The 25,741-nt window shown below is 39.2% G+C and overlaps 2 protein-coding genes across 4 annotated transcripts; both read left to right on the top strand.

Moving 5' to 3' along the window:
- Positions 1-671: 671 nt before the first annotated feature.
- LOC122640719 (vicilin-like seed storage protein At2g18540) lies at positions 672-25,615 on the top strand. Of its 3 annotated transcripts, none has more exons than XM_043833962.1 (9): positions 672-689; positions 9,378-10,027; positions 21,743-21,788; positions 22,321-22,382; positions 22,539-22,580; positions 23,987-24,100; positions 25,147-25,225; positions 25,314-25,385; positions 25,488-25,615. In XM_043833962.1, exons 2-9 carry the CDS (start codon positions 9,378-9,380, stop codon positions 25,533-25,535), a joined length of 1,113 nt encoding a protein of 370 aa, XP_043689897.1. In that variant the 5' UTR covers positions 672-689; the 3' UTR covers positions 25,536-25,615. The 3 variants fall into 3 exon arrangements, with proteins under 3 accessions (XP_043689897.1, XP_043689898.1, XP_043689896.1); XM_043833963.1 differs by having other exon boundaries at positions 672-690; positions 9,371-10,027; positions 22,333-22,382; XM_043833961.1 differs by having other exon boundaries at positions 676-690; positions 9,369-10,027.
- Positions 2,694-6,771, top strand: LOC122640718 (pentatricopeptide repeat-containing protein At4g21705, mitochondrial). The gene is made up of 2 exons (XM_043833960.1): positions 2,694-2,994; positions 5,412-6,771. The coding sequence occupies exons 1-2, from the start codon at positions 2,728-2,730 to the stop codon at positions 6,648-6,650; spliced, it is 1,506 nt and encodes a 501-aa protein (XP_043689895.1). The 5' UTR covers positions 2,694-2,727; the 3' UTR covers positions 6,651-6,771.
- Positions 25,616-25,741: the final 126 nt, after the last annotated feature.

The raw sequence follows: 25,741 nt of genomic DNA, 5'->3' as shown, positions 1-25,741 counted from the left end.
CCAACCGTCCAATGCACATTGGGTGCATTGGCGCACTGGAGAGGATCTGAATCCCCCGATATTGCTTTTTTGTAATATCCCCCACATTGCTTATGGAAAGAGAGTAGCGGCAATTGTTTAGTCCCCCACATTGCTTATGGAAAGAGAGTAGAGTGTGATGATATATATTATATAATGAGAACTACAAGGGTATGGATCCTTCAAAGAAAGACTCATTATGCTCTCTTGACTCCAGGGGGTTTGGGGTTTGTTTTGCACACACGTGCGTGCCAAGGCGAAGTGAGGCCTTAGTATGTGTGTAGTAGTTTGCCCTTTTTTTTCTAGACCAGCTTGTATCTACTTTTCCTTTTGTCAACATCAAGTACGTATTTCCTAACATCGGATTCGTTTCTCCCAATGTCGTTGGTTTGCTGTTAGACATCGACCAAAGTGTGTTCAAAGTCAAGGTTTGAAAGGAACATTATTGAGTTGCACTACATTTTGTCCAACGTTAAACGCAATTTTTTCCGACGTTGGATGAGCGTCGTCCGATGCGTTATCGACGTCGGTGATCTTTCACTGTGTGCTGCCTAGAATGCTTTGGACACTGATAATGGATACTTTGGACAGATCTTCTACAAATAGAAGACTTCGTGGACACTTTGGATTATGATTCTGAGTGTTATATTTACTCTCTCTCTGTCTCTCTCTGTGGTTTTGCCTTTTGCCTACATTTTTTGAGAGTTCCCTTTGTTCCATTCAATTGCTTGATTAAGTAGAGTGTGAGTGTGTTTCGACGTGGCCCACTAAATGAGTGCAAAACTACTAGAAGGCCTAAGTGTCTATTCATTTTGGAGGTTGACTCGCAAAATTCTGTATGCACTATAGAGGGTAAGTGAGTACGATTTTAAAAAGAATGACTGGCGCCTGGTGGCATGACTCAGCCCCAATCAATGTTGGTGATTCTATTCGTGTTTCAAGTTCTCCTATTCAAGGGTTAAGCGTTGAGAAAAGTTTAATATTTTCAATTTATTTGATAAAATATGTTTAACACATATCCACATCATCACATATTAGTTTAAAGATTTTCAGACCAAATTCACTTATTCCAAATGGAGATATAATAGAACGATGAAAGTCCTAACATGGTAGAGCATTAGGAGATGAACTAGGGGTGTCAACGGGCTGGGCTGGGCCAGGTTTACCCTAAACCCTAACCCAATCCTAGGGCTCTTAAGGTCAGCCCAACGCAGCCCGACCTTGCCAGGGTTTAGTCAAGCCCAGACCAGCCCTGATTGACCCTGATAGGGCCAGGCCAACCGTAATTTTCACCTTGAATAATAGATGGGCTGGGCCTTGTAATATAATATTATAATTGTTTAATAGATGAACTGGGCATTGTAATATATAATATATGGGCCTTGTGATATAATATTATAATTGGGTAAGGATATTATCTTAAGAGGGCCCAATAAGAGTTAGTAATATATAATATATACAGAGCTGAACTCAGCTCGAGGCCTCAACCTAGGCTCGGCAGCCCCGCTAGGGAAATGGCAAACCTAGCCTGACCCTGTGTTAACCCCAAGCCCAGTCGGCCCTGTTCGGGCTCAAGGCGGGCTCGAGCAGGTTGGTTTTTTTTACACCACTAAATGGAACCATAGATTTGACACGTGGCTAATTCAACCACAACCTTCTCATCCAATGGCAAATATGTCACGCGGGCAACGAGTTCATTTGCTTCCTTCGTTATGATTCTACGTCATAAATCATTTCATAAATGTTGTGCAATACATGTTCCTAGAGTAAGGGTGTCAAAACCTAGTCCGAACCGTTAAAATCGATCAAAATCGACTGAAAAAAAACCCGGACTGAACCGAACTAATCCTTATTGGATTGGTTTTGGACTGGGGTATGACAAGACCGACTGAAAACCGGACCGCACTGGACCAACTGATAACAAACAGAAAATCGAATCGAAAGAAACCGAAAAAAAAATCAATGAGTATAAGGTTATGAATAATTGAATTGATTTCAATATTGGTGAACAAATTTATGGTTGCAAGGGGTATTGTTACAAATCAATGAGTATGAGGTTATGAAAATAGGGAAATTGATATTTACCAAAAGCAGGGAAATTGATTTGTAACAATGTTTTTTCCATTGATCTCCTTTATAAGTGTGGGGCTAATGAAGCATTTTAATTATGTAGTTGAAAAGAGAAAGAGAAGAAAATAGACACAAATCAAACAGAACCCGTTTTAAAAAATCCGGTACCGAACCAAATCCAAACCGCTAGCAAACCATTATCATAAATCAAAACGTCACGAAACCATACCGCACCGAAACCTAAAATTCTTCATTGGGTTGGTTTTGATTTCCCTAAAAGACACACCGGAACAGGGAAAACCGGCCCAAACTTGGACCAAACCGACCGATTGACACCTCTATCCTAGAGCAAATTTAGGGCCGGTCTGATACTTGCGAGCATGGAATCAGACCAAAACTACCAATCAGAATTCCGCTCCCAAACTGTTCTTGTGAATAAAAAAACACTGAAATCACTTTTTGAGAGTGTTACCAATCAGGCTCCAATAGTTATATGATCTTAAACCCTAATAAACCCTATGCCCTCCGCCTCACCAAAACCAGCGTTTTGGGTTTTACATTTTATTCGTTGCTTCAAGTGCTTGCAGGAACTTGAAGAAACGAAACGAAAAGTGCTTGGAGGAACTCTGAAAATCGCCAATGTTGTCTAAACGCTTCACCATTTTGAGCCGATTGAGCTCAACGCTTCCATCTAGTCATCGATTCCCTGAAGCTTTAACCAGTAATGCACTCGCACTCAGATCGTACTCCACTTTTGCGTCTTTAATGTCATTGGGACAGTCTACTGTAGGTGTTGTTACTCAGCTTGACAAATTGGTCGAAGAGGGCAACAAGGTTAAAGCGGCAGAGCTCAAACGCATCATTCGTACTCTACGTAATCGCGGGAAAGACTCAAACGCTCTCGAGGTTCGTTTGGTTCTGTTTATAATTTTCCCATAGGATTGGCATGTTGATATTTGGTACATTCTCATGTGATCATTTCTGTTTCACAAACTGTTTTCTGAGATATCTAGTTGGTCAGTTCGAGCATTTTGGATTTGTGTATATTTAATTTCTGGGTTTTATGGAGGAATGGGTCTGAGAATTTAGAAAGAGTCGTTGATTTTGATAGAGAATTTAATTTTCATTCACTCTCCCCTAATGGAGAGATTTCAAAGTTTTGGTGGTGATGGAGTCGTGGGATTATTCCTACCTGAAGAGTTGTTTCATAAATTTGCAGAAACATGTAATTAACTCATTAGGCAAATCAATCAACCCAGTTTTTGGATTTGGTTAAATGATTTGTATTCTAATGGGGCCATGAAATTTATCCATAAAGTGCTTTAAGAACTCATAGGTGATGAAAAAACTGGTGAGATTTGACCAAAAATCTGGCAAATGGAAAACTAAGTAATGGAAGTATTTCAGCGCGATTTCCTGGAAGTTATAAAGAGAAAGCAATGTGTGATACTCCATTGTAGCTTACAATTTTTTATGTCTATACAAATATGATATTGAGCATTAATGTGTACATGAATACATTGATTATAATAACAGTATAGTTCACTATAGCTTTTTAGTATTCATTACTTATGTGAACAAGAGAATAGCCTATGTACTGTAAGGTCTTAGTGGTATCCCAAAGATATCTCTCATGATTGAATATCCTCTGCTATTGCTGATGCCTGCTGCTTTCTTGTTCCATTTACAGTGGAAGATAATAGTTTGCTGTCGCTGCAACAATGCATTTTCTAGGTTGATCCATCTTTGACCTGAAAATGTGTATTTATAGAACAGATTTCCTGTTCTTATGTTTTGTATTCATTCCACCATATTTGTTTATACATTTATACTCTTACAATCCTGAAATTTACTTCTAACTTTAGTGGTAGTGGTTCATATGCTTCAGACTCATTTTTGTTCTTGGATATTGTTTCTTTAAATGAGTAAGTTTGCTCTTTGTTCTTTTTCTTGATCAAAGTTGAGGCATATTCCTTCTTTAAGGTATTGTTACTGTTCATTGAAGCATCTTTGCTGATAAAGGCAGATTTTTTTACCCTAAAAGAAAAAAGAAAAAAGAGATAACATCAATTCTTCACTGGCATACAAATGCAAAATTTACAAGCTACATGTCCTACATTTTTTAGGCTAAATTGCATTGCAGGTGCCTCACATGCTAGGGAAATGCTCTTGCGGTCCTATGTTTGCCCCAACTGTTCTATGAAGTCCCAAAAATCTCAATGATGTCATAAGCACCTAACATAGGCAAATATTGAACCAAAATTCCTTTCATATATATTGAAAATAGAGAGATGACACATTCAAAACCCATTGTTTTCACTATTCCAAAAAAAAAAATATTTTTTTTTGGGGGGGGGGGGTAGAGAAACCCTGTCCTTATCATAATTCCAATCTGTATCCCATTTTCTACTTGCTGCCTGCAAGAACTCTGCAGCGAATGACATCATTCGTTTCTTCTTGCTTAGATCTGCTATTCAATGGAACACTTATTCTGGTTCTCTTTCTCCCCCCCCCCCCGGCTTCCCGGTTTCTGTTTTGGGGGTTTATCTGCAGGACAGTGTGTTGTCTTCTTCATTTTTTACTCTCTTGTTCGTTCTGGAAATTTATGTTTCAGATTGGAAGGATGAAATCTCAATGGGCTTAATACTGCATACAATTTAAATGCTGCAGTCATGTTCCCTGTCAGTGCCATCAGCTTTAGAAAAAAAGGAGGGATCTATCAGGAAAAAAAAGGGGAAAAGATGAACTCGGGGGAGGAGAGGGATCTATGAGAAACAATGGCCTTTCTTTTTTGTAGCCAAAGACTGGTATTGGGGGGATACAGTATTTTTTTGGGGTGGTCTAGTTAGAAACAGGAGTTTGCTCTGTTTTCCCATGTTTCTGTGGTGGTTGTTCTATTTGATCATGGTGAAATTCTCGTGAGACCCTTCGTTGCCCATAATCCAGGAACAAAAGGCAGTGTAGAGAGGGAGAGAGAGTTACTTGCTAATATTACCAGGTTAAAAACAATGGTCTTTGAAAACAAGTCTCTCTTTGTTTCCAATTTATTTGAAGGCATTTTCATAAAAAACTTGCCCATATTAAGTGTCTCTGGTGCTATTGAGATCCGTAGGACTGCAGGCACAACTGGTGGAAATGTGAGAGTGCGGGTGCAATTTCCTAAAATTTGTGGAACGTGCAATGCAATTTACTCATTTGAGATAACTATTTATGTGTTTTGCATTTCCATGCTTTATGTTAATTTTCTGCTTTATGTGAAAGAATGTTGGTTTTGATCGCCTCATCTGTTTTTTTCTCTGGCCATACAATGGTTATGAATGCAGGTTTCTGAATGGATGTATAAGAATGGGTTTTCCAGGTTTTCACCAAGTGACCATGCTGTGCAATTAGATCTGATTGGCAAGGTTCGTGGACCTGATGCTGCTGAAAGTTATTTCAATAAGATGAGTGACAATCACAAAAATGAGAAGACATATGGTGCTCTTCTGAATTGTTATGTAAGGAAATGCCTTACGGATAAATCCTTATCCCATATTAAGACGATGAAGGAGTTGGGTTATGCATCAACTGTTCTCACTTACAATGATCTCATGTGTCTCTATGCAAATCTTGGACAGTATGAGAAGGTCCCTGATGTACTGGCTGAGATGAAGGAGAATGGTGTTTCGCCTGACAACTTCAGCTATAGAACCTGTATGATCTCATATGGAATGAGATCTGATGTCAATGAAATGGAGAAGCTTCTAGAAGAAATGGAGAGCCAAAACCATATTGAAATGGACTGGAAGACATATTCTGTGGTTGCCAAATACTACTTAAAAGCAGGTCTTACTGACAAGGCAATAGCTGCCTTGAAGAAATTGGAAGAGAAGCTAGATAAGAAGCATGATCATGGCTACAACTACCTGATCTCACTTTATTCGAGTGTTGGAAATAAAACTGAAGTTCTGAAATTTTGGGAGCTTAAAAAGGCTGCTTGTAAGAGGTGTCTTAACAAGGATTATATGGCCATGCTAGATGCACTGGCAAAGCTTGGGGAGATGGAAGAAGCCAAATCTTTGCTGAAGGAGTGGGAGTCATGTGGCAATGGTTATGATTTCCGAGTGCCAAACACTCTCCTAATTGCGTACTGTGAGAAAGGATTGGTTGAAGAGGCTGAGGCATTGCTTGAAGACATAGTTAAGAGTGAGAAAACTCCAAAACCAAACAGTTGGGCAATATTGGCAGCAGGATACATTGCTAAGGAGGAGATGTTGAAGGCCACGGAGTGCATGAAGAAGGCTCTGTCAGCATATGTGGGGAATGAAGGATGGAGACCAAAGCCTAAGCTGATAACAAGTATATTGGGTTGGCTAGGTGATGAAGGCAAGGTAGAAGATGTCGAAACTTTTGTTGGTTTGTTAAAGGCTATAGTCCCCATTGACAGAGAGATGTACCATGCCTTGCTCAAGGCATATCTCAGAGAAGGAAAAGAAGTGGATGGGCTTCTGAAGAGCATGGAGGCTGATGGGATTGATGAAGATGAAGAAACAAAGAATATCCTGAGCTCAAGGCAAAGTTAAATGATCCTCTCTTTTTCCTTTTTTGATAGAAACTTTGTACGATTTAATTGTTTGTTTGCATTTCATGGATTGAAGCTCTGAAGGGTGAGTACATAGTCCCTTTAAGGCATTATCTATTTCTTAGGGTTAAAATGCCAAGAAGTTTGAGAATTTAGTTCCAGTTCATTGAAATACTGTTAAAAAATATCAATTTAGATTTGGCTTCCGAGAGGTCCCAAAACTATAATTGGAATTATTCAGAAAACCTGTGAGCTGATTTCATTTGTATTGGCTCTGATTGGTTACAAGAGAAATTTAAGGGAAGGGATTTGGTAAATTTTTTTGTAATCATTACCCAACATGATTGTATAGACTACCTAAATTTCTTTACTATATTAATAAGTATACTTTTTGCATGTAATTTTTGTTGTACTTTTCAATACAAGATAAAGTGAAATGTATTACCCAAATATGGAATAATTTAGAGTGACATAATTGTGTGAGGTAATGCTTACAATTTTTGATCGGATGCCTATTGGACCCAAATGTGCCTCCACCAGATGAGGTGTCTACCATTCTCTAGACATTAGGGCTGTGTTTGATAAGCATTCTTGGAATGCATTGTTGGTTGATTACGCATTCTTGGATGATAAAAATAGTTGTTTTTAATTTGAGAATGCGAAATCGACCTAAAATACATATCAAAACACAGCCTAGGTGTCTTTTGGAGAGGTTTCAGTCTTCCTCTTTTTTCCATGTAAGTAGAGAGCTCTTCATGGTTGTGCTTAGTCTATTTCAAATGACCCTTCACCTATCTGACTTGGGACTTTGAAAGTCTTTTTTTCTTGTTTTCTGGAGGAGCTTCTGAAGATTATATCCGTCTTTTTTGTCTAATGAGAATAGTTTTTGTCTTTAATGGGGCCTTTTACTCCCCCCAACCCCCTATTCGGAAGAAAAAAAGGGGGGGGGGGTTTATTTTTAAGTTTGAAAATATCACTTCTCTTTATAAACCTTGCAACTAAACGGATTCACGGTGAAAACTAAATAAATACTTCTCTATGAAATTGAGCAATGGGGCTAAGGTTAAGACTCTTAAACCAATTACTCGAGCAATGATTTATGAAATCACAGTATTGCAAAACTTATTCAATTGCATGAGCCTTTTATATTTATTTATTTTGTAATAATAAAAAGAAAAGAAATATACTCTAGTAAAAAAGAATGGGAAAAAATTATGGGTTAGTGTGTAATTTATGCCAACACTCTTTCTCAGACTATATAGTCGTCCTTACACTCTCTCTCATCTCCACTCTTTATTCCCTGAAGTTTTTTAAGTTAAAGGTAAAAAAAGGATTTCAAATAATTTGAAAGTGACTTATAATTATGTTACTTTAAAATTATTATTATCTAGCGTATTTTTTTAGTACATATGTGAAATGATAGATTTTATATTTTAAAGAAAATGGGGAAAAAGAAGGTTGCTAGTTGCGTAGAGCCTAACATTAATCTATACAGGCCAATGAGAGCACACCCAAAGGCATATAACAAAGGTGGAAATTTTCAATTCACAAGATGAGAAATGAGTCTCAGGATGATCATTTTATTTAAATCCTCTCCAATTCCCTAATGGTGTAGGGTGGTGCAATTCGGGGTGGAGAGATCGACACCTGGCAGCTCAGACATCTAATGATTGGAGTTCATTGATTTCGTGTTTTTTTTTTTTCTTTTCTTTTTGAGCTCGGCATCGTTGGATGTCTGAGCTACCAAGTGTCGACATTTCCACCCAGAATTGCACCGCACTGCATTTTTTGGGGAATTGGAGAGGGATTTTTTCCTCGAAAGAGAGAGAGTAACAACAAAAAGAAGCTTCAGATTTAATCCAAATCAACGAATGAATGGGCCATTGTAGTGGTTTCTACAGTCTAATGACTCTGCTACCCGAATTGTTATCCTCTCCTGTTACAGCACGGCGCTATACTGCATCCTGCGGCGCTGCAGAGGCCATGTGACACAACGGGGTTACAGCACGGTGCTATACTGCATCTTGCGACGCTGCAGAGGCCATGTGACACAATGGGTGGAACGGGCCCCCCGTTGTGTCACATGGCCTCTGCAGCGCCGCACGATGCAGTACAGCACCGTTCTGTAACAGGAGAGGATAAAAATTTGGGAAAATTACATGATTAGCTACTTTTGGGTTTTCATTTACAAAACTGTCCACCTGATGTTTGAATTAACAAAAATAGACAAAAACAAGTTTAGTTTTACAAAACTAGACAAAACAGTCACTCTCCTTCCTTCCTCGGCAGTTCTCCTCTGAAAAAATCTCTTTTTTTTCCCTCTGTTACTTGGGATAGCAGAGAATGGTGGTGGCTGGGACAATGATAGGGTTGCACGGAATAGAGGATGCCTGGGCGAGAAAGCAATGACTGGGGTAAAAATGTCTAAAAAAATAAATGTAAGAGGGAGAGACACTATTTAGTCCAGTTTTGTAAACCTTAACTTGTTTTTGTCTATTTTTGTTGACTCAAACATGGGTTGGACAGTTTTGTAAATGAAAACCCAAAAGTAACTAATCATGTAATTTTCCCTAAAAATTCCTACTACCCCCATCTCTTTTGCCGCCACGCGAGTCCCCAACCTATTACAGATTTACAGTACCCCCATTCAGCTCGAAGTCGAACACTCTCTCTTTTGTTCAAGAATAGGCACCTTCTCTCTTTCCCCCCCCCCCCTCCCCCCTCTCTAATGGCGAAAGATCGAAACGGAAATCTATCAAATAGAAATGGCAGAGAAGAAGCCGAAGAGGAACGGAAGGGAAAGGACGAAACGCCTTCGAAGAGGGTTCACGGGAAGGGATCCAAAAGGAGAAAGGAAGAAGTATCTGACGATGAGGATTCCGACTCCGATTCCGACAGCAGTGAAGACGAGAAGGAGCGTAGCCGAGACAGAAAGGTGAGCAGAAGCAAGCACAAGCGGAGACGGAGAAGTTCCGATAAAAGATCTCGAAAGCGCCGCGGAGAGGACGATGCGTCTTCATTGTCGCATTCTTCTGATTATTCAGATTCTGAAGATTCCAATACTGATTCAAAATCTGATTCTTCTAATTACTCCTCTGAGGAGAGTGAAAGTGAAGATGAGCGGCGGCGGAGGAAGCAGAGGGAGCGGAGGAAGAGAAAGGAGAGGGAGCTTGAGAAGGAGAAACGTCGACGACGGCGAAGGGAACGTGAGAAGGAGAAGGAGAAGGACAGGAGGGGCAGGAAGAGAGATAAAGACGAGGTGAAGAAGAAGCATGAACATAAGAAGAAAAAGAAAGATAAAGGAAAGGAAGCTGGGAAGAAGGGAGCGGTGACGAATTCATGGGGAAAGTACGGCATTATCAGGGAAACCGACATGTGGTAAGTATTGCTTGCAGTTGTATCATTCCGTTATTGTGGTTTTCACGCTGGTTGTTATGTTGTCTGGACCTGGATAAATATGCATTCGAAGTGTTCCTTGTTATTCTGATGTTAGTTCTTGTGCTTAAATGCTTTTTTGGGGCCCAAGTGCCTCAAAATAATAATAATTTGCTTGAATTTGTGCCCCTTCATTTTGGACTCCTGCACATTGAATTTGTGATACTGGACATTTAGACTAAGCTCTAATTAGGAGGCATGACCTCCCGCAGGATTGCAAAGGAAGTTGGTCTGGATGATTGGTGAGTGAGCAGATCAGATTTAATTGAGATTGCTGCCAAGTCAGACTTAGAAATTGGGACCAATTCCAGAGTTGCATTCCAGCCCTTTCCAAATGTGGTGATTATAGGGTGAAAGTTTCAACTCAACTCAACCTTATCCCAACGAAATGGAGTCAGCTACATGGATCCTTTTCCTCCAATCAGCCCTATTCAAAGCCATACTTGTTACTAGTCCTAAGCTATACTTGTCTTTACCAACCACTTCTCCCAAAGTCATTTTAGGCTTTACCATGGCTCTTTTAACGCATCAAATCCGAATCAAATCATCCATCCGTACTGGAGCATTCAAAGGCCTCTGTTGCACATTTCCATGCCACCTCAAATGACTTTCTTGCAACTTATCATGTATCAGAGCTACTTCTAAATTAACTCTAATTTGTTCATTCCCTATTGTATCCTTTATAGTTTTACTACTCATCTATCTCAACATCCTTATTCGGTTACATTAAGTTTATGTACATGGTGTTTCTTCACTTCCCAACATTCAGCATCATACATCATTGTTAGTCGTGTAACTGTCCTATAAATTTTTCCTTCTAGTTTTAAAGGAGTATGTCGATCAACAATTAAAACCAACCAGCCAAATTAATCTAAATATGTCTTAAGATGGCCTCCCAAAGCCCCTTCAGTAGATATGTCAATCCATTCCACACCGGATGCACCCCTCCACTTCATCCATCCTATTTTAATTATTTGTGCAACACCATCCTCTATTCCTCTTTTTTTTATGATTAAACCTAGGTACCTAGAATTTTCAGTAAGTGGTAACTCTCTATCATCAATTTTCACCACCTCATATTCAGTCCTATTGTTATTAAAGTTACATACCATGTACTCTATTTTTCTCTGTTTATCTTAAAACCTTTTAATTTCAATGTTGTTCTTCATAATTCCAACGTGGCATTTATCCTTGCTTTTGTTTCATCCACCAAAGCATATCATCAGCAAAAAGCATCATAGTTGTCAAGGCGTCATGGCGACCCCTAGGCGTCCAGGCGCCTTGGTCGCCTTTTTGGTGTCACCTTGATTTTTACCCTCTCCAACGCCTTGGGTCACCTAGACGCCATGACAACTATGAAAAGCATACACTTAAGGGATCTGATCTTGAATGTCTATAGTCCACTCATTTGTGATTAGCACGAACAAAAATGGACTTAAAGCTGATCCTTGATGTAATCCAATTGTAACTGGGAATTCACTAACCCGTCTCTCTAGCCCCTCTACAGTGCTTACTCTAGTCACCACACCATTATACATATCTTTAACAGTGTCAATATTTTTCTCTAATACATGTCAAATTATCTCTTTAGGGACTATCTTAAGCTTTTTCTAAGTCAATAAAGACCATATGGAGCTCCTTCTTATGTTCTCTAAATCTTTCCATTAATCTCCTAAGCAAGTAAATAGCTTTTTTATTTAATTTTCCTGGCATAAAACCAAATTGGTTATCCGTAATATTAGTTTCTCGTCTCAAGGGGGTTTCAGTTACTCTCTCCCATAATTTCATAGTATTTGACTCATAAGTTTTATTCCTCTATAATTATTACAACTTTGTATATCACTTTTATTTTTATAATTCGAAACCACAATGCTTCTCGTTCATTCATCTGAAAATTTTCTTGTACTCATAAACTTATTAAAAAACGTAGTTAGCCAAGTTATTCCACAGATTCCTAAGCTCTTCCACACTTCTATTGGAATACCACCTTGACCTATTTCCTTTAGTCAGCCTAATTTTTCGTATGTATCTAAGACTTGTAATTTCTTAATGGTTATATCAACCTTCTAAAACACTATTTCTTATATTGTTTTCATGTAATAAGTTGTAGAAATTGTTTTTTCATCTCTTTTTAATATCCTCATCAGTTATTAATATTTTATCATTTTCACTTTTAATGCATCGAATATGGTTGAAATCTCTACTCTTGCTTTCCCTCATTTTAAGTACTTTATAGAATTCTTTTTCTGCTTCCTTTGTGCTCAAATTGTTATAAAGATTCTCATATTTGTCCTTGCATTTCATACTACTTTCTTAGCTTCATTTCTAGCAAATTTACACCTTTATAAATCCATCCTTAGTCCTTTGCCCAGCTTTAAAACTAGATATCTTAGCTTTAATGGCTGCTATAATTTCATCATCCCACCACCAAGTTTCCCTAGATGAATGTTTTTTTCCTTTAGACTCGCCTAGAACTTCTTTAGCAACATTTTTAATATAAGTAGTCATCTCATTTGACATCATATTAATGTCTCCATCAAAATCCCCCCTTCCCAGTTTTACTAATTTATCAGTAAATGTTTTCAATTTTCTCTTTTTAAGCTCCACCATCTTATCCTAGGGAAAATAATCTCACATTTCTTATAATTCAACCTTTTAAAACAGATATCTATGGCCACTAATCTATGTTTCATGGTTAAGCTCTCCCCTAGTATAACCTTACAATCTTTACATAATAACCTATTAGTCTTTTTAGCTAGAAAGAAATCTATTTGTCTACTATTTTGCCCACTTTTGAAGGTTATTAAGGGGTTGTATGGTAACGTTATAAAAAAAACGTTTTTCTTGTATTTTTACTTTCTTGGAATAGAAACATGCCAAAATATGTATGTGTTCACCGGTTTGATTTTCTGATTTTTTGGAATGAACTGGCCAAAATAATCACTTTTGAAGGCAAAAAAAAGAGCATCATTTTGAAGTTTTTAAAAAATAGAATCAAGTTTTTAACAAAATCTTGTTCGATAAAAACGAGTGAAAGACCTCTCACCTCCTCACTTCACTTTTAGGGTTGTGAACCATTCACTCTCCTCCTTCCCCCTTGCTCTTCAGCGGCGGCCTGAGAAGAGGAGCTTCAAGCGATTGCTTTTGTTCGGCCTGAGAAGAAGTGCTTCTCCCATCCTCTTATCCAACACTTTTTCTTCTTCTTCGTCTGGTTCTTGTGTGAGAAAAAACCCTAAAACCCATCACGGATAGTAGATCTGTTCTGTTGTCCCTTTCTCTGCAGTTCCTATTCTAGAATAGTAGAAGAGTAAGGAAATTTTAAAAAAATGGAGGATGAGAAGCAATCTTTTTTTTTAATTATTTGGGTTTTTTTCTCTTTTGCTAGAAGGGTGCTTTAATTGTATGGAGTACATGATGCCTCTTCTGCTTGGAAACAAAGTAGTCGTAAGTGCTAAGAAGAGATTTTCACATGTACATCTCTGAAGCTCGTTTTAGTTGTTCTTCCTCAATTCTCTTGTATTTTTCTGCCTTGGTATATCCTTATGTTCTGTTTTGTTTTTTTTTTTTAATAATCAATAGCCATGTCTGCCTTTGATTGTCACTTGGAATGAAATTGTTTCACTACTTGAGCTACAATAGTAATTAGTGTCGATAGAATGCGATGAACTCGACAATCCGGGCAAACAGGGGTCTCGATCTTCAGGATTATGAGGGCAGATCAGGTTCTCATACTTGATAATTTCAAATTAATGCCCTTAAATTTTGATGCAAATTAGTAGTAGGTTGCTTGACAACCATGTATTTACTTTTTGTGTGATACAAACTCTATAAGGTGGGTAAAGGAAACTGCCTCCTTACAATTCTGCCACACTTTGATTCATCAAAGCAAGTTCCTGCCACACATGGACATTGACTATTATTTTTGTGATAAACATTTCTGTTAAAGTGCATCACATACATGTTTCTGTTTTTTTTTACACTAGAAGTATTTTTTTTTTAGTGGTTTACCATACAACATATATAGGCTCAGAAGCATTCCAAAATAACAGAAACAGGAAAAAGCATTTCAGACATAGAAATACTATTTTTAAACAGAAACGTTGCCATACAACCCCTAAATGTCCTCTCTTTTCAAAGCATGTGTTTATTATTGATAAATCATAAGCAGTATCAAATTGTAAAACTGAAGTCCCCTCATTCCTCTCTCCAAAACTATATCCTTCGTGTACTCTTTCATAACCTCTAATATCTCTGCCAACATGTCCATTTAGATCTCCCCCTATAATAATCTTTTCTCCTTGACTAATTCCCTAAACTAATCTATCCATGTGTTTCCGAAATTGTTTCTTAATATTTTCATCCAACCCTATTTGGGGTGCGTGGGCACTAATTATATTGACTACCTCTTTTTCTAACACAAGTTTGATGGATATTATCCTATCACCAATTCTTTTAATATCCACATTGTTTTTTTAAATCTTTACATACTACTATTCCCACACCACTTCTATTATTTGTATCCCCTAGTATGTTAAAGTTTACAGTTATCTAATTCCTTAGTTTTTTTTACCCTTCCATCTAGTCTCTTGTATACAAGCTGTGTAATTCTTCTTCTTCTCATTATATCTAATAATTCTAAACTCTTTCCCGTTGAAGTTCTTATGTCCCAAGATGTTAATCTATCATAACGCTTTGGGACTGGCTTCTTTACCCGCACTCGTCCATGGTGCAGGAACCCTTGCCCACTTGTCACCCAACCGGGCTATTGGGTGGTACTTTGATTTATTCAAATCCTAATGCAAGCTAAAATAATCATGACTGTTCCATCTGGTTGCAAGGGAACTGATATAGAAGACAACCCAATGTTTGGGCAGAAGTACCATAGGAAGAAGAAGAGTTGAGCCCATTCAAGACCAGTCAGCTGTCTTCGTCAAGCCATTCCAGCCGCAGCTTCTGAGCAGCTTCTCATCACCAACTTCTAAGCAGCTTCTAAACAGCTTCTCATCAGCCGTAGCTTCTAAGCAGCTTCTCATCAGGAACTAAGGCGATGGGAAGTGAAATCAAACCAACACCAAAGTGGAAGGTTTTGTAATCATTACCTCACATGATTTTGTAATCAACTCCAAAGCATTCCAAATATGGTAATAAAATTTGACTTGACTTTGCAATCAAATCTCTTTGATTTGAAAAGTATAATTACCAAATATGGTAAGAGCTTTAGGTAGGTTACACAACAATGATTACGAAACCTTTCTTTTTTCTTTTCAAAACTGATTTCACTTCCCTTTCCCTCCCTCTACTTGCAACCAGACGGAGCCGAAATTATTTATTATTGGCATTACACAGAGAAAAATGTTGAGCTCAGAATTTTAACAAAAAGCCATCTAGAATGGTGTGACTGAACGAGTTCTAGGTGTCTTTTTATTCAGGATCCGATGTCATCTTCTATTGTTAGTAACATTTTAGTCTAACATACATTCGGCTGTAGAGCTGAATCAGTCAACCTCGTTTCACTCAACTCAACTCAGCCTTATCCCAACTAAATGAGGTCAGCTACAAGGATCCTTTTTCTCGAATCAGCTCTATTCAAAGCTGAACTTGTTACTAGTCCTAAGCTATGCATGTCTTTCCTCGCCACTTCTCCTAGAGTCATTTTGTTATACCCCTAGCTCATTTGTTCCTTCAATCTGAATCAAATCACCCCTCTACACTGGAGCATTCAATGGTCTCCATTGCATTTGTGCGTGCCACCTGAAACGACTTTCTCGCAACTTATCATGTATCGGACCTACTCCTAAATTATCTCTAGTTTATTCATTCCTTGTTTTATATTTTCTAATTTTACCACTTATAAATGTCAACATCCTCATTTCAGCTACACTAAAATTGTTTATATGTTGTTTCTTTATTTATTCTCCAACATTCTACTCCATACATCATTTCTGGTCGTATAACTGTCCTATAAAACTTTCCTTTGAGATTTAAAGGAATACGCTAAACACACAACATTCCGAATGCACCCCTCCAGCTTGACCATTAGCTTGCAAGCTCTTCTTTGGGAACCAACCTTACACCTTCTGATGTGGACATTTCTTCTGTCATAATCTCTAGGTTTTGTTGCAATATTGATCTCTGGAGCATCTTGATCTTTACTTAATTGGATTGCAAGATGTGAAGATTCATCACTTGTCATTGTCCTTTCAGCACTGATTTTAACAGAATCTCTTTCCAAAGAAGAAACTACTTTGCTTCCTTTCCCATTATATGTTACGCAGATCATCTTTCTATAGGCTTCAGAGAAGAACTTGGGACATATTATTCGTATGAAATCAAAATATGTCTTGGAACTCCATTCTCTTGAGTGGTCTTCCAGTGCACGAAGCTCCTGCTACTGCACGATCTGGGAGAAAAAATGTGTGCAGCCTTACCCCCACTTCATGGAGAGGCTGTTTCCATGTTTCAAACCCGGTGATGGTTGCAATAGCACAACTTAACCATTGCATCAAGGCTCACCCACTTAATATTAGTAATCTTTGTTACTAGACCAACTCCTTGTTCTCTTGCATGCATCACAATTTTTTTTTTTTTTTTTGGATGAATAAAAAATTCATTAACCAAAAGGAAAGAAAGGGGGAGGGAAATACAAGCACGAGCCAAAAACAAAGCCCTGCCTAAACAGAGCAAGGACTAACAAAAAAGGGGAAGAGCCCCGACAAAAAACAGCGCACTAAAAGAGGGAAAAAGCCTGAACTAAAAGCATCCAAAGCCATCCATTGCGAAGGAAACTATCCAGGATCCATTGGCTCGTGATAGAGGGCATGACCTCTGATATTTGAGCTTAGAGGCAAAGTCCTCTCTGAGCAGGGCAAGGAATAGTAAATGTAGGGACGATTCTTAGGAAAAGGAGGGGAGATAGGGTGACGGTGGGGTGAAAAACTCGAAGGGGGGTAATAACCTGGGACGCAGAGGGGTCAACCCAATGTTGGAGTTTAGGTCCAAACGGGGGTTAGCTGGGACGGAAGGGTTAGAGCAATGGGCCAAATGGGTAGAAGGGACTGGCCAATTAAGACCAGCAGGATCAACCAAGGGTAAGTGGGTGATGGGCTGGGCCTGAGAGAGAATGGCCAAAGGGGGAGTAGGGACCACAGGAGGGCCCACCTCAGGGGGGAGCAATAAGGGATCGAGGGACTAAAAAAGATTTGACCTGCCCTTTAAGGAAGGGTGTAATCCCTAGGCTCAAAGGGATAGGCCTGGGAGAACACGACAGAGGGTGCTTGTTGGGAGGAGAGACCATCGCAAATTTAATTACCTCATAAAATCATGTGCCACTTCTTTCTTGCAGCTAATGTTGTCAATTGCAGTGAAGTAAGTTTTATACTTCTTGAACACAGCTTAAATTGTTGAATCTACTGATTTGTTTCATGAGTGCAATTGATCTCTCAAGTTTCACTATCATTCATTTAGGTGAGTAGTTGCATCTTTTTTCTTGTGTGTGTGCGTGTATTTTTTTTGGGTTGGGGGGAGGGGGCGCAAATGAGCTCATTTCAGGTATATTGCTCTACCCTCTATACCTAACACCTTAAATACTGTTAATTAGCATTTTCATGGCTGTTGCAATTATGCCTTGTTCTATCTAATGAAATTGCTCAAAAATAGCATAAAAGATTTCCCCCTCCCCCCAAACTGATGTTTATGGTTCTTGTGTTTTGCGCTTCCTGAAGCTCCAAGTTGGATGGTTGAGTATGGACCTATATGACCTCAATGTCAACTTATAAAATGATCCAATCTGTAAAACAAACCCAGATTTTTTTATCTGAGCATATCAATCATGACCTGACGTTACTTTTGCTGGATTCAGCTTCAGTTAAAATTATATAAGCTACAAATAAATAAAGTTACAAAGAAGAGCGCTGTTCTCATTTGGCTTTACAGTTGTGATAGATCTCACCAAGGTTCCACGTTTCGGTTTCAACCAATCTCGAAATCAAAATATTTCGCGAAACCAGGAAATTTCGATTACCAGGTTTCGAGATCCAAATGGCCAAATTAGGTCCTGAAACTTCAATGAAACCATACTTTAGGCGCTCTAAATATAGTGGAACTCTTAGATTGAAAAAAAAACACATGCCCAAAATGGTAGTTTTTCTTCAGACCCTAGGTTGGTAGCAAGGTTCGAGAACTCGGGTCTCGGTGGCATCTCGACCAGGCCAAAAACCGAGTCGAGCCGAGATCTGGCCGAGATCTCGGTTAGTTGCTGCAGTTTTTATTTTTTGGACTCGGACCCCCAACTCGGTGGGTTGTACACATATTTTGGGTCTGAAACTTGGTATCCAGCATATTTCAAGCCATTTAAACACAATGGCATGCCCAGATTTGCCAAAAAACAAGTCCAAATATGAGTTTCACTTCGGACCATAGGTTGGTAGGCGACGAGTCGTACTAAAACAACCTAATCTACATATAATTTAGTAAAACATAGCAAATTAGCAATCAAAACATTCTAATTAGTACACATCAATCAAAACATTGAAATAAAATGTGCATTACATCAATGTTCACTTAATTTGTTACAGAAGATGAGATTGAACAAGAAATTCATCCCCATATCGATCCACATAGAATTCCCATGTCATGGAATTGCTATAATGTTGCAAATAGTGTGACACAGTTTTCATACAAGTCTTCTGATCAACATATACCAATTTCCCTATCTTAGGGTACATGGGAGGCTGTTGGTATGAGGTGTAAGATCCACTGCTACTGTCATATTGAGTTTGAGGCATTTATGGCTGGTTTGGGACTAGGAATGTGTACCCAACACTTGACGCAGAGCTTTGACTGTCATACTCAGCTGCTGACGGCCCATGCTGACCATAGAAAACACCTTTGAAATCTTTGAAATCTTTGGAAAAAATAGATTTGGGGAAGAAATAGAAAACACCTTTGAAATCTTGCAAATAGGTGATGATGCTCCAAATTGGCACTTGAATCTTCACTTTGGCACTTCAATCTAACTCCAAACAGTGCATTCCATCCAACAATCGAAAGAAAGAAGAAGAAATTTGAAGGAGAGGTGTTTTTCCCCTTGGTTTAGAGCCTATCGAGTTCTGTTCCTGCTCTCTCTTATGTTGGAAATGGGTTTTTGGGTGAAAATTGGGCTGAATACAAGTAAATAGCACTTTTGGCCCAACCGAGATATCGCCGAGATCTCGGCGAGATATTGGTTTTTTTGTATTGAAAATATCTTGATTTTAAGCTTCGAGATATCACCGAGATCTCGGCCGAGAAATTGCACTTTTAGGAACCGACTAGTAACTCGACTCGGTATTGCCCAAAACCGAGAAACTCGGCGAGATCTCGCGAGTTCTCGAACCTTGGTTGGTAGTATATGTTGTACGCTGCTGTATTCATTCTCTAATATGGCCTATTCCACACAACTTTGAATCTTGCACATAGCTTCGACAAATGCAGCAAATTGTCACTTTTGATACGTTCCACTACTGCCAACAACTTGTTCCACGCTTGCATGGCAGTGATTTGATAAAAAATCCAGTTTCCACAAGAGTCGAAACCAGAGAAACCGACGAAATAGGTTGAAATTTCAACCCGCTTCATTCAAAACTATTTTATATTAAAGGTTTGTATCATTTGGATCAAAACGATACCAAAATCACACATATTGTCAAAATTTGCTGAAACAGCACTATTTCAACCGAATCCTTGCACTTTTTACATTTCGTATGGAGTTTCGTTCGACATTTTACGGAACTGAAATATTTTGCGAAATTTTGGCTTGAACATTGTCTATCACACCACGTGAGCAGGCCTTTCCTTAAATTTTTTCTCCTTTTTGGTGCATGTATGCTCTCTTGGAAGGTCCTGTTCTGCAGTCCACTCTATAGAGGGTCATGTTTCCATTTACTCACAAGTACTTAGGCTTTATTCGTAGTATTTTGGCAAATGATTGCGTTGGGAGAAATCTACCAAAGCTAGGCGGATAGATAGACTCCTTTCCCGCTGTTAAGGGAGTGCAAGAAACAAAATTGAATGATTGTTTTTAACCAGTGTCCCCTTTTGGGTACACAGGTACTAAGAGTCCTCTGACTACCAACCAACAAGAGAAAGATAGAGAAGTGATAGATAGGGTGCTAGGGGAGTTGTTGCTTGTCTTGGTGAGGAAGTAGGCTTAAGGTATTCCCTCATGCCTTCGTTTCCTCATTCTTAGGACTGTGGTAAACAAGATACAGGATAATCAATGGAACATTGGAGTTGCTAGCCTTCCTATGCAGAGCAAAGCTCAACCCATAGACATTGCAATCAACATTTCTGTATCAATTCCCCATCGGTAAGGGGAGAACAGAGGAAGGGATACTGATTGCTTCACTAGTTCTTTCAGGGGGTTGAGCACCCAACTATGGCAAGGCCTCTGTAAGGGCTAGGTTAGCCATCAATCTGGCCCGAGACACATTCGTTAACAAAACCGCCTTAGGAATGGATGCCTTTCAATAGAGCAGAGGTGAACTGATCAACAATAAACAGACCTACTCACTTCAAAGAATACAACACAAGATCGAACTGCCCTCATGCCTAGCCGCCCTCCCCTCCCCTCCCTCCTCCCCCCTCCCCCCCCCCCCCCAAAAAAAAAAAAAAAAAAATCCTATAAACTGAGGTGAGGTACTTCTTTCGTTTGAAATAGGGGGCTGCCCTTTTTTTGGTTGAAGTAGCCACATTTTTGGTCGTATTCAGTTCAAAAACATAAACACGCAGCCATGTTGATCACTAGGCTTCAATTCAAGTAACCCTCCGCTAGTCTTAGGCTCCGCTCCCAGTTGTCGAGGCTCCACTTCACAGTTGTTGACGTTCCCCTCCCCCCCCTCCTAAACGAGTACAGCCGTCCTTGTGATGGTTCCCTGGGATCGGATATTCCCACTGTCTACGTTGCCAACCGACGTTGTGTCAGGGCAGCTATAGGGCCCTTTCTAACGCTCTGTTGTACTTTGCCATGCCCTACTAGCCCTTCTGCTTGCTTTATTTTTTTGGGATTTGGCTTTATTGAATGATGTTGGGTATTCACATGCGCACACAACCACACTGATATAGCAGTTTCAGATCCTGTTGGGATAAAAGTTTGATTTGTGGTGGTTCAAACTGGCTCTACATATAGAAGCATAAAAAGGGCATACCCAGTGCATGCAGCTCCTGCCACTGCGGGTCTGGGAAGGGTCATAATGTACGCAACCTTACCCCTTTCGCAAAGAAGCTGTTTCCAGACTCTACATGTAGAAGCATATTTATTATTTTGAAGATGTAGGAGATAATGCTTTGCTGACCTAGGAGCTGGGAGGTGGAAGATTGGATCTTCTGTTACCTCTCCTTTCCTGATCTAGAACTTTTTGTTGGGTACTCTTCGTAGTCTAGAACTTGAGTATGCCCCTGTTATAGTAGCTGTAGTGGCAAATGCTGGTATGTTATTTGATCCTATGGTCGTGTTTCTGATCACATGTTCCTATGAGTGCAAATAGAGTAGCTAATCGTTGCAATTGTTTCACACTGTTGTTTATGACTTGACGTTGCTAATACTCTGTGTACTGGGTTCCTTGTTAATTTTGTTGCCCCTTTACCTGTTTTCTCCTCTGATAAATCTACGTTTTCTTGGAGGAACAAACGACCAGAGTTTACAGCATGGTTAGCAGAGGTAAAACAGGTACGATCATCCTACACTGCAATTGCATCATGACTGCATGCGTTTGTTAAGGAAATTTTTTTCTGGTTGTAGCAAGGCTGTTTTTCCTTTCATGGTGGGGATTTTCTTGCATGTGGAGGGTTGATAGTGCAATTGAAGATCATTCCTATGATATAGGATCATATGGCTAAGGAACATGGATACTGCCATTGTCAACTTCACCTCCATATGCATGCATCTCCCGGTTTCTGGTTTGGCTGCTTAACAACAGCCTTGTGGCCTGAACAATTATGCAAATTGGGAAATTCATCTTTTCTCAATGTAATTAAATGGTCATGATCTTTTTTGCTGTGTTTACTGTGGAGAATGGCTAAAATGTAACCAAACGACACATTGTGTTTTTATTTTTTCTGCTAAAATATTCCATTTATGTCTGATGTCTTTGATTGTTTCGGTAAAATATTTTGATGAGATTCTGCTAATTTCAGTTAACAAATTTCCACATAATCCTAATGTATTGGAGATTGCTTGCATCCTTCATAAGACATTGAAGTTTGAACTGCAGGTAAACCTGGAAACTTTGCCTAATTGGGAAGAGAAGCAAATGTTTAAACAGTAAGTCACCACACTGACGTTCTTATTATGATGAACAACTTCTAATGAAGGATGGACAAAATAGAAATAAATATGATGCATGGTAGGTGCCACATTTTGATTTTGTTAGACAATGTAATATTCTAGTGTCTAAGCTAAAACTTTTACTTCCTACAGATTCATGGAGGACCACAATACAGCTACCTTTCCTTCAAAGAAGTAAGGCTTCACTCCATTAGCGTTCATATACTGGTTCATTAATTCTAGTTGACATGGTTATTGTACTCATTACTGTAGCAGAAAATACATCACACTCCTTTGTCCATAAGTCTGTTATGTATTATCCTTTGGGTTCTTCCTGGTGGGATGGTTCTACCATATTCTCACTTCTTTTTGAACAAGTGTTTCTGCTATTTAAGCACATTAACCATAATTCTTGTAGGTATTTACTCTATTCGTGATAGTGCCAGGATTTAGGTTACTCGGATACTTTTTGTTGTTACACAGATGACTTTAGAGTTGAAGGGAAAAACAGGATTCATTTAGCCAACCCATTTAGTTGGGACAAGGCTCAGTCCTTCTGTCCTTCAATTGACCACATGCTGTTAAAGCCCAACTAAGCTGAAGCTCAGTTTGGGCTTTGAGTTTAGGCTTTAGCCAAGCTCAACCAGGTGACGTATAGGACGTAATGTATATCATATGCAAGTTTGTAAAGCATATGATTTTGTGATTTTGAACTCCCCAAGTGAGAAGATAGAATTTCTTAGGACCTTACTTTTTCTATGTTTTTACCTTATTAATAAAGTTTTTCTAAGTTTAACAGCTCTAACCTGACCCAAGCCAAGCTAATTCAATGCGGATGAGGTTAGATTTGGGAACACTAGACTCAGACTGCACTTGGTTGAGCAGATTGCTTGGATTCTTGTGTTGGGTCAGGTTAGAGGTTGGCTGTTCATTTTGTGTTACAACCACTTGTCCTAAAAGCTTGAGCTTTTAAGTGAGGGCCACAACAATGTATATCAACACACAACACCCCCCTTCGCATGTGCAGCCCCCCCCCCCTCCCCCCAAACACCACGGCATTGCACGTGACACCATCACGGGGCACCAAGGGGGCACACCACATAGCACAAACACCCCTCTCACTTACCAGGGATCGAACACCCAAATTCCCGGCTCTGATACCATGTTACAACCAGTTATCTCAAAAGCTTGAACTATTAAGGGCTACAACAATGTATATCAACAACCCCCTGCGCATGCAAACCTAGCCTACACACACACAGCTCTGCATGTGACACCATCATGTGGCACCAAGAGGACACAACAACATAGCATAAACTCTCACACTTACCAGGGATCAAACATCCGACCTCCCAGCTCTGATACTATGTTACAATTGCTTATCCCAAAAGCTCGAGCCATTAAGGGTCACAACAATGTATATCAACACACAACAACAGTTGGATTGGCTTGTCTTAGTCCTTCGTCCTTAACTTGGCCCGAGCTGCCCAATTTGCACCCTACTACACACATGCCGGTAAGGACATAATGCATGCAGATTTGGACATATGATAATAATTAATTTATGCTACTTTAAAATGCAAAAAACATTATGGTTGCAGGTATTATGATTTAGATGCCTATCACAGGCGTAAAATGGAGAAAGAAATGAAGAAAGGATTTAAAAAGGGCGTGGAGACTGAGCGTATAGTGTTCAATGATGAAGAACAGCGTCGGTAAGTTCTTGCTAATGTGATATTTGGTACAAGATTCCTGCAGAAAATTGCCGTTTCAGTATGTTTCCCCCCTCCCCCCCTTTTTTTTCTTTCCTCTTTGGGTAGAAATCCAGTACGAAATGTAAGGGTTGACAAGTAAAATGTATGATGTTTTGTTATCTTATCTTAGTTTAGGTGGAAACTGGGTAGCTAATTTATCAAGTTCCTACCTTTGAGGAGAAACAACTCAAAAAAAGATGCGAAACAGATTTTTGTTTTTGTGGGGATGGGAGAGTGGGTGCTGATTTAGGGAGAAAATATTTAGAAAGTTTGGCCTTTGGAATGGTTTTTGTTCTATAAATCTAGAACAGAAGAAGCAATGAGAAAATAGTCATTGATCAGAACATTATGCCCATGTTCTGTTCCTGTGTGAGGGAAATTTCCTTCTTTCATTGAATATTTTGCAACCTGTTGGTTGCGGGTTTGAAACTTGGAAACAGCCTCTCCTGGTAAGGCTGCGTACATTTGCCCCTCCCAGACCCTGCAGTAGTGGGAACCTCGTGCACTGGGATGTGCTTTTCTTTTTTCCCCATTGAATCTCTTCTTCAAATTCTCTTAAGACTGAATTTAAGTGTCAAGCAAATTAAATGTGAGCAGTGTCCATGCATTAACTGACTTCAATCCTGCATTTTCTCTTGCTGAAAATCTGGAGTGGTGTGAACGTTGGTTAGCAATATAGTTGTTAGTTGTGAGGACGGTTGTTGGTATCCATTTTGCTGTCCCTGTAAGCGGGTTCCCTTTTATTAGAGAATGCTAATATTCATTATTGACCTATATGTGTCTTCCCTAATGGTGAACCGCAATCGAGAAATTTTGTGGGGCCCTACTGGATTTATATTGTCTTCTGTTTGATTCCATCTGACATACTTTCTAAGTAGAATCATGGACATCAACTAGATGGGATATGATTTCATCACTCTTAATAATTGTTCAATTGCAAACACCTTCATGGACATGTGTTATATCAAGAATTGGGGTTCTGATCAAATTTTTTTTTATCCTTCCAGACAAGAACTGCAACGAGAGCGTGAAAGACAGAAGGATGAACAAGTGGAAACTCTGAAGCGCTCTATGCAGAGTGGGATGGTAAGTACTTTCTATCCTTCTTTGTCACTCTTCCAGCCTTGTCAGACTTCTTAGAATCTTTCTGAATTATATTCTCTCTTTCCTGCAGGCACAAGCTATGAAAGAGCAAGTTCAGCTCAAAGAAGAAATGGCTTACCAATACAAGATCGGCAACTTTGAGGTGAGGAAAATGGCACTGAAGTTGCATCCAGTTTGTTTCTGCCAACTTCAATTGGCTTTGTCCTGTGTAACTGACATCAGTTTTGTTTCACTTATAACTTAGGCTGCAGCTGCAATTCAGAGAAGATTGGACCCAGATGTTGCTATGTAAGAGGCTCATTGATGCAAAATGCTGTGGGTGTTTGGTGTTGGTAATCTCTATTGGGGATGGTCACACTCAAATGGGAATGGCTATCTCACATTTCTTGATATGCTTTTTTTGACTTACGGATGTTATACACTATAGATCATAGTTGTCAAATTTTATTTTTTTTAAATGTAACCATCCAGTGAATTGTTTCATTTGATCACTTGATG

The sequence above is a fragment of the Telopea speciosissima genome, chromosome 9 (assembly GCF_018873765.1).
Source record: "Telopea speciosissima isolate NSW1024214 ecotype Mountain lineage chromosome 9, Tspe_v1, whole genome shotgun sequence".
In the NCBI taxonomy this organism is placed as follows: Eukaryota; Viridiplantae; Streptophyta; class Magnoliopsida; order Proteales; family Proteaceae; genus Telopea; species Telopea speciosissima.
Note: the sequence above shows the minus strand (reverse complement) of the source record. Positions and strands in the feature narration are given on the sequence as shown.